This window comes from Limulus polyphemus, unplaced genomic scaffold (assembly GCF_000517525.1).
Source record: "Limulus polyphemus unplaced genomic scaffold, Limulus_polyphemus-2.1.2 Scaffold680, whole genome shotgun sequence".
NCBI lineage: Eukaryota > Metazoa > Arthropoda > Merostomata > Xiphosura > Limulidae > Limulus > Limulus polyphemus.
In genome coordinates this window covers 106783-121257 of record NW_013666290.1, presented here as the reverse complement: position 1 = coordinate 121257, position 14475 = coordinate 106783, and the positions used below count along the sequence as shown (strand labels likewise).

Below are 14475 nucleotides of genomic sequence, written 5' to 3'. Positions count from 1 at the left end.
AGATTACCTGAGCGACATCACATTGCAGTGAAAGTTAAAACACTGAGGAAAGATTACCTGAGCGACATCACATTGTGATAAGCTGTGAAAGTTAAAATGCTGAGGAAAGATTATCTGAGCGACATCACACTACAGTGAAAGTTAAAACGCTGAGGAAAGATTACCTGAGCGACATCACATTGTGATAAGCTGTGAAAGTTAAAACGCTGAGGAAAGATTATCTGAGCGACATCACACTACAGTGAAAGTTAAAACGCTTGAGGAAAGATTACCTGAGCGACATCACATTGCAGTGAAAGTTAAAACGTTGAGGAAAGATTGCCTGAGCGACATCACACTGCAGTGAAAGTTAAAACGCTGAGGAAAGATTACCTGAGCGACATCACATTGCAGTAAAAGTTAAAACGTTGAGGAAAGATTGCCTGAGCGACATCACATTGTGATAAGCTGTGAAAGTTAAAACGCTGAGGAAAGATTATCTGAGCGACATCACACTGCAGTGAAAGTTAAAACGCTGAGGAAAGATTACCTGAGCGACATCACATTGCAGTGAAAGTTAAAACGTTGAGGAAAGATTGCCTGAGCGACATAACGAGTGGACGTTAAAATATATCCGTAGTTACAGCATGGAAATCTTTTGAGTTAGGAAAGTTACTGACTTATTGTCTATTGTGATGTAACTTAAAAAATCTCCTTAAATTCAAAGTGGGCTGTATTGTTATTTTTAGTAACTAATATATAGCAACTACCATCTCCATACATAATGTTGTGGGGGTGCTTTCGTCGCAGGAAAAAATGCAAACAGCGCCCTCAAACAGACAGAAGCCTTTCTCCGAACTGCAGGTGTTCTTGCCACAGGAAGGTAGGCCAAATCAGTGTTTATGTTCTTTTTTTTAACACAATATTTCTTTAAACTCGTGATGATTCTAAACGTTTTTCTATCCGATTTCCCTACTCCAATCCTCGATGGCTCAGCAGTAAGCTTGAATATTATCTCAAGTCATTCATGTTTAGCAAGAAAAAAAAGGAAAATAGTGTAACAATGTCGAATTTTGTAAAATAATTCTCGATCATAGTACATTCACCCACTCTTGGAACAGGTTGTGAGTGTGTTACAAAAAGGTGACAGTCAATCCCTTTGTGCAGTTCCAAGCCCTTTTGGCTGTTTTCTATACTGTTAACAACAAATTACCAATATCTAACGAACGCTGGCTGATGAAGATACTTTTATTTAAAGTACCAAAAATAAATATTGTTTGCTCTTAACCTACAACAGTCTAAAGTTGTCTGCTAGAGATTCTGGGATGGAGAGCTCTAAATTTCTCACATAAAAGTGGTTAAAATGCTTGACTTAATTTTGTTTGATCTTGACCTACAACAGTCTAAAGTTGTCTGCTAGAGATTCTGGGATGGAGAGCTCTAAATTTCTCACATAAAAGTAGTTAAGGTGTTTGACTTAATTTTGTTTTTGATTTCGTTCTAAAAGGTTGTTTGAAGAGCGAAATCAGTCAATATGTTTTTTTTTAGTATTTTCGACGATTACTCCATAAGCGTGGAAAGCAAACTATATAGAACTGGCCAAAACTAGAATTAAACCAAACCTGTCAGAAAATGTTCTTTCAAAAGTAAGCCCTAAATGAAGAAATATATTTACAATTATAGTATTGAGTTGGGCCCATTTTGATAAGGTAATTCCAAGATATGAAAAACCCAAGCGAAGTAAATGTGAAAATAAAGCAATTCAATGACCAGTTTACATGACTGTCAATTTCTTACGTTAATCTCGTTATCTTATCTTTTCGACTCTTGATTTCCAGCTACCAAATTATTTGTTGTTGTCGTTTTTGTTTATAGGTGAGTCATAATTTCTATTAGACTTCAGTTCAACTGAGGGATGTCTCAAAATTAACGGAATTTATGGGGTGGGTGTTGGAAATGGGGGCCCCTCCCTCCTCCTGTTTCGACGCCTGTGTACTTAAATATTTCGTAAGCGAGGAGTTTTAAGTACGATGAACTATTGTAAAACGTAAAACAAGTTTATTCTAAGTTTTAACAACCTCTGCTATAGTGGGTGACTATATATCAATATATAACCAGCATGCAGTGCGTTAATTTACTTTTTCTTGTTTATGTGAGACACGCACTTTATTGTAATAAAGAAGAAGAACAACATAATAATAACATATAAATGTAAATGTCTGTAGCACATGCCTCGAAATGACTCGGAATTATTATACGCAGTAGCTGATGGGCGCTGTCAACTCACAGATAATCAGTCAACATTAAAGTGTTTTCGTATTAGATACACTTTCTCCTTATTAAATGACCATATGTTTAGTCTAAGAGGTGATCTAAAGTTTGCTGCTATCAGTATTACTAGAGCAATCCCAGGGATGCTCTTTGATGTAATCTGATTTGTACATTTGTCCGGTCAGTGACCTTCCGTCTATGGTTGAAATAGCGGCAGAGGAAAAAATAAATGGTTCATTGTTGAAAGTTGTTTGCCCATTTTTTCCATCTTTCTATTTCTTAGCCAACTTGATACCAATGAAAATGTTTTCGAAACTTGTGATTTAGGATGAGATGTTCATAAAGCAGTAAAAATGGCCCAGACAAACTATCAAAGAGGTACGCTTTGTAAAAATATAGTTTGTGTATACAACTATTCTGTAAAAAGTAGATACCTAAAAAATATAACTCAACTTGTGCAAGTTGAAAATATAAATGGTAATCTGTAAATGCTGTAATATTCACAACTAATGTGAAAAGAAACTAGTTTAGAATGTCTACATGTTTCTCCAACAATATATGTGACCTTCACTGAAAGTCCACAAGATATTGTTGTTTGAAGGTAAGCACAAAGCTACACAATACCCACCACGGGTATCGAAACCCGGTTTCTAGCGATGTAAGTCCGCAGACATACTGCTGTGCCACTGGTGGGCAAGTCTACAAGTATTGAGAAAACTCCAACAAGGAATGTGACCGACGCTGAAAGTCTACAAGTACTGAGATATTTCCAACAATAAATATGACCTTCACTGAAGTATACAAGTACTGAGATAGCTCCAACAATGAATGTGACCGACACTAAAAGTCTCAAGTACTGAAAGTTCTTTAAACATTGAATGTGACCGACACTAAAAACAGTACTTGTAGACTTTCAGCGTCGGTCACATTCCTTGTTGAAGCTACATCATGTACTTGTAGACTTTTAGTGAAGGTCACATTCATTTGTAGAGATATATTCAGTACTTAGACGAAATATTTTGAACAGTGAATGTGGCCGTTACTAAAGTCTATAAGTATTTGGTATTACCCCAACAATGAAGGTGACCTTCACTAAAAGTCTACAAGTACATGGTATAGCTTCAACAATAATTATGGCCGACTCTGAAAGAGTGCAAGTACAAGGTATTTTTGAACAATGAACGTGGCCTTTACTAAAGTCTATAAGTATTTGGTATTACCCCAACAATGAAGGTGACCTTCACTAAAAGTCTACAAGTACATGGTATAGCTTCAACAATAATTATGGCTGACACTGAAAGAGTGCAAGTACAAGGTATTTTTGAACAATGAACGTGGCCTTTACTAAAGTCTATACGTATTTGGTATTGTCCCAACAATGAAGGTGACCTTCACCAGGAGCATTGCATAATGAACTTGTCAGAATTATTTTTGTATCTAGGTGCATATAAATTAGTTAAAGCAAATATGAGTGCTACAACTTCATCTTTAAACTACCTTCTTTTACAATTTGCAGCCAACTGAAAGAAGCTAGTTGATCCTAATGTTATCAAACATTAGATTCACTATTAGATAGACCATTAGGTATGATAAGTAATTCTTGTTCCTTAAAGTTGGCTTTTTATTTCTTGATCAGAAAGCTCAAACGACAAGGTTAAACCAGATAGCGTAACTCGTAAATTAAGCATCTAATTAATTTAAAGTAGTATATAATCCAACCTACATCCTTAAGCTTTTAAAACAAGTGCAACATTATTTAAACTTGGAATTTTAGCCATTCAATAAAACACCCATGTGTAAGAAGTAATTCAACTGTTTATCGGTTTTCTCATCGTTACTGTTTTAAGATAATTTACTGTTAACCAGTCAAAAACGGAATGAAATTCCTTGAATATTTGATATATATATATGTGTGTATATATACACGTATCTGTAGCTATATCTATATTGCAGTGCAATGAGCAAATGACTTAGGCCTATGTAACTATATATGTTCATGTTCCCAGTGTTACATTAAGTTGTATTGCAATCAGCCACGCACAGGTCTATTAATTTGTCCTTTTCGGCTATACTGATGTTTATCAGTTATATTATTAAATAGTTGTTGTTGTTATTTTTTTCGTGTATGCATGCCAAGTTTACTTATTAAAAATTCGAAGATAAATAATTCCTACAGCTGTTAAGAGAAGCATAATTTGGAAACAACAACAAAACTTTGAGTATTTTGTTCCTGAAAGCATGCTGTATAACACTGTGCGATAAAGCACATTTCAACTAAAGCGCCCTCTTCACACGCTGTATAACACTGTGCACTAAAGTACACTTCAACTAAAACGCCCAGTTCACATGCTTTGAGAGTACACCATTTCATCCAGCATGCTTTCAGGAAATGTTAAAATAAAATATTCAGTGTATATGTATGTGGAATCAGTTTCAAGACATCGCTGTTTGAAAAATTTGCTTCTTACGTAGAGTTGTTAAAAGTTCCTAACATTGATTATTTAATTGCACCTTTTGTTTGTTGTGTTTATACATTCTGTTAACTTACTGAGTGAAACTTTGCTTATCTCTTATCATTTTCTTCTTTAGAAATAACAACGTGCTATTCTGAGAGCTACAGACCTCTCTAAAGCACTTTTCCATCTATCTTCTAAATCGGATTGTGGGATAATCCTAAATCACTGTCACCCTATCTGCTACATTAGACACTTAGGGATAATCCTCAATCATTTTGTCACTCTATCTGCCAGATCAGACACTTAAGGATAATCCTAAAGTACTTTTCCATACCATCTGCCAGATCAGATACTGAAGGATAATCCTAAGTTACTTTGCCATACTTTCTACTAAATCAGACGCTGAGAGATAATCCTAAGTTACTTTGCCATACCATCTGCCAGATCAGATACTTAGGGATAATCCTAAAGTACTTTTCCATACTTTCTACTAAATCAGACGCTGAGAGATAATCCTAAATTACTTTGCCATACCATCTGCCAGATCAGGCATTTAGGGCTAAGCTTACTCTTACTATATAATTCTGAAAGTTTCAGATTTCTTAATGAAACATCTGTCCGATGTCTGTTACAGATATATTCGTTTTTGTTTTTTTAGAGGAATCATAATAAAATAGAACATCTGAATACGATATTTGTTTCTGAGCAATCATGGTATATTAATGGGTCCAAGCTACCTGACCATGATCTGGTTTCAATAGAAATCATGTATAGTGATGTATCCAAACCATTTAATTCTAATCTGTTTTCTAGATAAATCATGAAATATCAATGGGTCCAAGCTACCTGACCATGATCTGGTTTCAATAGAAATCATGTATAGTGATGGGTCCAAACCATTTAATTCTAATCTGTTTTCTAGATAAATCATGAAATATTAATGGGTCCAAGCTACTTGACCATGATCTGGTTTCAATAGAAATCATGTATAGTGATGGGTCCAAACCATTTAGTTCTAATCTGTTTTCTAGATAAATCATGAAATATTAATGGGTCCAAGCTACTTGACCATGATCTGGTTTTTTAGGAAACTGTGATCCGATTCCTAGAGAAATCGTGATATATTGATGAATGCAAACCGTAGGTTTAAATCACACCAAGGTTTAAATCACATGGTTTTAATTATAATTATAAAGGTCATGCTTTATATAAGACTTTCAGCAATATATATATATATTTATCTTTATCCGAAGTTACTCACACACCCAGCATGAATATGTAGACGCTAGCAGAGATCAAAACGATGAAAAGGAATTCTTCATTGACATCTAATGGGAAGAGGTGAAAGACCTTCCCTCCGAACGTTATACTATCCCATGACAGATTGAATATAACTGTATTGAAGTTGAAGCGCTTTTTCTCTTACAAAGAAGACGCACTGAGGCGACGAGAACGTGCAATCGTCTGTGAGACTTGCACAAAAGAGGCTTAGCGTCGATAGCAGGGGAGTAAATTTATAAATTGACGAGGATTAGATATCGCAGGCGTAGTCTTGATCTTTGAAATACGTTGCTTTGGAAATTTTAGAGTCAGAAAAGCATGCAATGAACGAATGTGTTGCCTTTGTGTTACTGTTATGTGAAGTGACCTTTCAAACCATTGTCTTTTCATGACCCTACAGCAGGGTTCAGGGTTAGGCTCCTAAAGAAATTAGTAAGTGCACAGGGTTACCCAACGCGAAGATAAAATAGTAAAATTCGAACCTTCGGAAACTTATATTGAAGACAAATAACACAGCAGATATAGAAGTATGAAAAATTGAGTTTTTTTGGTTTTTTTTCCAACAGTGAGTGGACGCGAAAACAAGTCTTAACAATGTCGGATCGTATAGGAATATTGTTATGTAACTCACCCTAGGCCAACTGAATTATAATTACGTGTGTTACAGTTACTTATATTATTTTGTGACGTTAAACCGTAACCATTTCTATCGTGTTAATTACTGTTTATTTTTTCAGTCTTTAGAGCCATTGCGTGATATTTTTAAAAATTAAAAACACTTCGACAATGCAAGGAAATCGGATGTGAAGGTGTCAAATATACTCTTTCGTTTATTTAATAAATTTATTACTGATATTCTACGTCTTTTTTTCGCGATAAAGGTTTTATTAAACGATATGATTAATCCTTTCACGCACGTGTCAGAAGTACCGTATGTGTGTATGTATGCGTGCAATGTGCCCAGTATTTGGAGAATTTTAATGACTTATTTGTTCTCAAAAGAGTCGAACTGTAACAGCTGTTGGTTAGCGTTTGGCTCGCGTAACTTAATCATGTCAACGGTAGTGAAAGTTACAACGTTTGTTAAAATCAAGGCTTGCCGGATTACTGGAACGCGAATGCTGTGTAAACTGCTTACAACACACAAGTGGAAATCTAATTTATATACTTTTATCGACAGCTAAGGGCGTGGCTAGAAAATCGGCCATTTTCTGTCTCTACGACTGTCTCTGGGTGGGGTTTACAGTCTACAAGTGTTAACTTTGGGTTAAAATATTCAAACAGATATTTTCTAACTCTTGTAAACGCTAACCATTACTAGAGGGCACTTTTATAACCGGTCAATATACAATATAAAAGATAGATCAAACAAAAAAAAACTGGTCAATATTTAAGCTAGCTATATAAAACGATGCCATGCCATTATTTGAGAAATATCAAACATACATTATGTAAAAGAAAAAGTTTAATAAGCACTAACGTATTCTTTAGATTATTGATTTTAAACGTTTACAGTCTATATAACTCTTCACTAAACCAAATCTTTCTGTGTAATATTAATCGAAATAACTGATTCTTATTTATCTTCTTATGAAGGTTTGTTGTTAATCGCAAAGCTTCACAATGGGGCTATCTGTGCTCTAGTTATTACAGGGATAGAACCCCTTATTTTAGGAGGGTCGCCGGAGGGCTTAAATAAATGATGTAAAAGTGAATTATCTAAATTATCCTCATTTTTCTAATAACGCTTTTTTATTATTTTGAACATCCTCATGTATCGCCAGTACACGTGTACCAGTGGTTGAAAGTCATTGGTGTAGCCTGAAGAGCCTAAACTCTTTAAATAAACACGTGCATCGTAGTCTTATCTGTATCCATTTGAGCTTCTTGATTTATTACTTTAATTCTGCTAGATTTTAGCGGTTATAAATTTAACGAATCAGCAAAATTGCGCCCAGTACTTTCTGTCCGGGGATGCATTATAAAAGTGACTGTCAAATCCCATTATTTGATCAGACAAGAGTAACCAAAGAGTTGGCGGTGGTTTTCGTTGACTAGCTAACCGCCTTCCCTCTAGTCGTGTCTGTCAGTCCAAAATTAGGGCTGGCTAGAACAGACAGCCCTTGTGAGGTTTTGCGCGCATGTCAAAAACAAATAAATACTTATCACACATCATAAAAGGCAGTCTGCAGTTCAGTAGTTTCTAACCTAGCTGTATGTTAGTGACAGTTTCCATTGTTGAAGTTGCCAACAAATGAATACTTATCACACATCATAAAAGGCAGCCTGCAGTTCAGTAGTTTCTAACATAGTTGCATGTTAATGACTGTTTTCATTGTTGAAGTTTCCGTATCATTATTTTCCTATTGTACCGAAGGCGTTTTCGCGTGACAATATAGCTATGAATTCACAAAACTGACCCGTGCTGCACAGTATTCGTCCCCAAATAACTTTTTTTTTTTGTAACTTTGTTCCGGTCGTGATGCTAACGGTCTTGCTTCATTACTTTTGTGCTATGCAACTTCCAACTAATCAATAATTTGAACCAGTTACTAATTAACTTTGTCTCTTTTTTTTTACCACATTAATATAGAAGCATGTTAACAACATTTTCTCGTTGCTTAGAATATTCTGTAAATGTATAAAATCATCCTGTTAAGAACTGTGTCAAAACAACGCCAATATGTCATACGTTCGCTTGTGTGTGCTCTTTTAAAGGAACCTTTAAGCCTTTGGCTGTGTTGATAAGCATGAAAAAGCAAGAAAAAAATCAAAGAAGATAAGCATACTGTCAGGCCACCCAGGGTGTGTTTGTAGAAAAGTCGTTCCGGATCTCGAGAATCTAGTCTCACCACCGGTGAGAATGTGGGCAAGACCCTTCGTATAAATAATGCCTTTTCCACAGATAAATAGTATTGTGAAAATAACTTTTAACACATTTTAAATTGTAACAATATTTCATAACACGTTTTCACTCTTTGGGGCTGTCTTGGGTAATATGTTAGTTATTAGTAGTTATTTTTAAATTCTCCGTGTGGTGATGGAGTAGTTCATTTGTCACGTCTCACATTCTTCACCTTTTCCCGTTATCCACAAATTATAATTAAGCAGTACATCTTCTCTCACTAAAATGTAGTAGTGTATATTTTCTCTGTTGAATCACACATTAATAGTTTTAAATATTTCAAATTGTCTCTGTTACGTCACATCACACATTAATAGTTTTAAATATTTCAAATTGTCTCTGTTACGTCACATCGCACATTAATAGTTTGAAATATTTCAAATTTTCTCTGTTACATCACATCGCACATTAATAGTTTTAAATATTTCAAATTGTCTCTGTTACGTCACATCGCACATTAATAGTTTTGAATATTTCAAATTTTCTCTGTTGAATCACACATTAATAGTTTTAAATATTTCAAATTGTCTCTGTTACGTCACATCGCACATTAATAGTTTTAAATATTTCAAATTTTCTCTGTTACATCACATCGCACATTAATAGTTTTATATATTCCAAATTTTCTTTGTTACATTACATCACACGTAATCTGCATTTGAGCTATGGTCGAATCTTTTATGACTTTCTGCTTTGTAATGTTCGTTTTAATATACTTTTTATTCCACATCTCCTTAAAGTGAATATCTTATGAATGTACGCATGACAGTCTTTAAGTAGTCCGTTTAATTTTTCTTTTTTCGTACTGAAAATGAAGGTATCCCCTTGTGACATAAATTGATGTATTTTCCTTTTTCTGTATCTATCCCTTAGTCATAATATTACGTTATATATTGATTACGAACAATTATTTTGGGCAGAATGAGTTAAACAGCAAGACTTGCTCGTGAATCTTCAACTAATTACATTAAGCAAACTTATATCGAAAGACAAAATGTTTTAATGACGATGTCTTCCATTTGTTGTACGGGTCTACCCTTTATCTTCTAGAAGGTCCAAAGATAATATAGATACCTGATGTTGCATAGGCATCCCCTTGTCTTCTTATCTTAATTATACATTACAACAATTCTTTTGTTAAGTCCATCTATTACCCACTTTCTCTCAAATTAATATTACTTCTAATTAAATGCAGACGATTTGAACAAGTCAAAGGAATAATATATTCTATAATAAAGGTGTATAAAGAGGATTATATTTTTACACAACTTGATTTTAAAAACTTAATACAGGGCTATTGCTGATGAGGAGGGGCAAATGACGCACTTCCATCAAGGCCCCCAAACAAAGAAGTACGTATAATCAATCGCCTTCGGAATTCCCTCCATCTAACCCACCCATCCTTGAGATAGAAAATAATAATAATATTTTTTATAGAGCTTAATCTTCATGATATAAATAATCTGTGAGAGCATTTTATTTATAGCTAAGCCTAAGGTAACGACATTAGACTTAACACTAGACCATTAAGCCTAGCTTACTGTTTTTCGGTAGTAATACTATTACTACTAGTAATAGGTAATAGTATACTAAACATATTATATTGAAATAATTAAAAAATTATCACTGGCGTTAGTGTTAGCTAAGTAGAAAAAGAAAATATATCTTAAGAGTTTAAATTATTGTTTAATACATTAGTACGTTATTCAAATTAGCAAGTAGTTACATGTAATTATAAACGGTAATAACGTTAGTAAGTAATAGCATAAGTATTAGTTAATAGGGGATTTTACCGTTAGATTTATATGCGAATTGTGAAATAATTTTATTTGAATATACAGTTACTAAGAGTAGATTGATAATATAGAACAAAGACTAGTAATTAGTAATAAAATTTCAATATGGTTAGATATTGTTCTGGGTGGATGGAGTGGAATTCGCGGAGTGCAATAAGTTCTAGTATTGGATTATGTTTGAGAATAATGATATTGATTATTATGTGGTAGGCTCAGAAAGATATAGTTCTCTTACAGGGCTTTAGTGTAAGTTAGAGACATTTTTGGATAATACTGCACCTCTAAAGGTAGAAAATATCAGATAAGTAGCAAAATTCAAAGGAGCAAGACAAGATATGGAAAACGTTAGAATGAAGGTTGCCTTGGAGTAGGCTGACAATGAGAGTGCTAAGTAATAAAGAGTTAGATCTGTAAAGTCGGGTTCAGTTAGCATTCAGACACCAGTTTCTAATAGGTTTGAAGTTGAACATTTAGCTGCTTGCAATGAGGAACGAGATGATCAAGAGGATTGCATAGTACATAGTGGAGGTCCTGGGGGACTCATTAAGTAAACTGATAAAGTTATTTGTAATAGTGAGACTAGAAAGACTAGGACTAGAAATGGTTTTTATGCGTTCTTTCTATAGTGTATATAGATGTGAATGATGTTGTAAGTTGTAATTAGAAGAGCCATTTACAAAGTTTAAAGATTCCTTCAGAGATTTTGTGGTAGAAACAGGCATATCACTGTTTTTGGCGTTCTCTCTTAGGCTAGATACAGGAATGAATTGCTTAAAGAATTTATGGCTTAAATAAAAGATTACCAGCGATGTGCTCAGCAAAACAGATAGGCTGGCTGGACCCGTGGAATACTTTTCCAGGTAAGAGTGAGCCTTATACTAAAACTGTTTGGGAGAAGTTCTGAAAATATTCATTAAGGATACACTGTGGTTTAAACTAAACTTACATACTGATGAGGAAGCTTGAAGAATTATGGAAACAAATTGGTTAATGTAGGTATGGCAATAAAAATACTGGAAAAAGATTTAGAGCATAATTTAAGTAACAGTTCTAAAGATAAGTCTGTCAGGTTTAAAGATAAACGTAGTAGATTCAAGTTATTTTAATATCAATTAAGTGTATTAGGCACAATTTTAGGGTTCTGGTTGAAATGAATGACTAGGATATAATGGTCCATATGAAAATTACTGAAACTTGGTTAGATTTGGAGAACATTGATAATATGAATTGTTTTGAAACTCCAAGTATTAAGCAATTTGATAGTGATGTAATTTTTAAAATAAGGGATGAGGTGGACCTATATATATAAGGTATGAAATGCAACCTGTTGGATTGAATACATTAAAAATGGTTAAAAGTTGAATCTATGTTGATTCCAATCAGAGGTTTCAAGGGTAGAAAGTTTTTAATTGACAATTGTTACTGGCCACCCGATCAGACAAATGAGGTCAATAAGAATTTGTATAATGAAATAAGGTTGTTAATAATAATATTACTGATACAATAATTTTAGAAGAATTTAATTATATACACACTGACTGGAATTGAATAGTGAGGGAGAGAGAGATTTCTTGAAGTGAGAGTTGCCTTAAACATTATAGCCCAGTTAAGTCTTACTTCTGTAGTGGGAAGATTTCTAAATCCCGATTGAAGAAGCTTTACAAAATCATTTAGTGAAATACGATACAAATGAAAGCCACCGAGGATTCACCAAATGGAAGTTATGCGTTATCTTATTCTGAGGATATTCCTTATCTGGACAATGGAAAGATTGTGTACTTAGATTTTCAAAGAGCTTCTGATAAGAATACACATTGAAGATTAGCTAATAAAATCACATTTGTGGAGGATGGCGAAAGTTTAACTAATTGAATTGTAGGGTAGTTAGATGACATAAAACAAAGTTTATATTAATAGAGTCCAGTAAAACTAGACTCCTTGCTGGAGAAGTGTCTCAGGAGTCAGTACGTAGGCTTTTGTTTTACTTGTTTACATTCATGTTACTGATTGGGGCATAATTGGTAAAGCTTGTTGATAAGATTAAAGTTTTAGATATTTCTATCTGTATTGATAATGTTGAGGTGCTACAAAATTACTTGGATCAAATGATAAATTTGACAAATATTTGACAAATAAACTTTAATTATAGTGAGGTAAATGTAACGTATTGAAGTTATCATAATTTAGATCACAAGTTTGATACAGATGGAAATACACTCAATGTCGTGACTGAAAAAAAGAGTCCCTTGTTACTTAACATGGTGGATAAGTTACTCAAGCTATCAAAACAGTGCTCTGTTGTTAGTAGTAAAGCTAGTAAATTTTTTTCAACTTACTTACAAGTAAAAAGAGAATGGGATAATTACTTTCTATCTCTGTGCTAATTAGTTTTGGTCTCCTTATCTAAGAAAGGATACTGGCATATTGGAAAGGATCCAGTGTAAGGCTACTAGGATAATTCTGTGGATGAAAGAGTTATATTAAAGGGATGGGTTAAGATGTCTTAACTTATTTTCTTCTATCGTCTCTCTCTCTCTACGTCTTTAGAGGATATAGATTATAGGTTTAGTCCTTTTTCTTCGGTCATCCTGTACACTATTTTACAATATATATATATATGTCTCTTTCTATAATTATACTGAAAGATGACTGCCTTTGAAGCGATATTAAAGCTGAACCTACAGGTGTTTATCTAAGATCAGATACAATTCAGAAGATTGAATGAAACTAAATTGAATGGACGGCAACTACCTGTTGTACAAACACAAGTGTAGAGGACGACGTTTCGAAACTCTTCCTCTACACATGTGTTTCTACAACAGGCAGTTACATTCCATTCAACTTATCATAGTTTTATCATGAGTATTGTGTCTAAACAATCTATCATAGAACCCAGAAGATTTAGTCATCTAAGAGTATATCTGATAGTATTATTTTTATTCTTTTTTTTTCTTATGTAATGTAACAATGATTTGGCATGTTTTTTGTTCTTGTTGTTTTATTGGCATGATTGTTTCAAATATGTTTACGTTCTTTTTGTTGTTCTGAATCAGATGAACTTCTTTTTTTAATTAAAGTTAAAAGAAATGTCCACCATACATGAATTTACAGGAAAACGATAATTTCTATAACAAAAGAAGTGAAACTCCGGTTTTGGCTCTCTGTAGATATTCGTGTCAAACTAATGCTGTAAATGTAGCCCCCCAGTGGCACAGCGGATTTACAACGCTAAATACTTGGTTTCGATACCCGTGGTGGGCAGAGAACAGATAACCCATTGTGTAGCTTTGTGCTTAACTACAAAAACAAACAGACTTTAAATGTAAAGATATATGTCCAGATTGCAATCAGTAACTAGACGCAATAGTTGTTTCTTTTGCGGAGGCCTGGATAATTATAATAATAATACTTGTCCTCCTTCAGCTGTGCTATTTCTTTTACTTCACGAATACACAAAATCGTCAAACTAATTTATTTTTTATTTTTGTTAATAAAAAACGTTATATTAAGAATAAATAACTGGGAAACAAAATTTTGAAGGCTTCAAAGAAATGCTTAACAGAGGTAATAATATCAACATGAAAATAGTAAGCACAAATGCAAATATATATATATATATATATATATATTATTTACTCGTGCAACCATAAGACAAATGGTTGACAGTACATTCTGCTGTTTTAGGACCAGAATGATCTCAACATAAATTGCTTCATGCAAATTACAAAGAAGAAAATGCCTTAGGTTGTAACTGAACCTGTGAGGTTATTCAAACACTTCAAACGAC

General features: G+C 33.8%; 1 protein-coding gene across 1 annotated transcript in view; it reads left to right on the top strand.

Annotated features, from left to right (window-relative positions):
* Nucleotides 1–270: 270 nt before the first annotated feature.
* Nucleotides 271–14475, top strand: part of LOC106459910 (tensin-3-like) — a 118138-nt gene continuing 103933 nt past the window's right edge. Inside the window, exon 1 of the mRNA XM_022386483.1 lies at nucleotides 271–862. Within this exon, the coding sequence (XP_022242191.1) occupies nucleotides 764–862 (99 nt within the window). The 5' untranslated portion in view covers nucleotides 271–763. The remainder of the gene's footprint in view (nucleotides 863–14475) is intronic.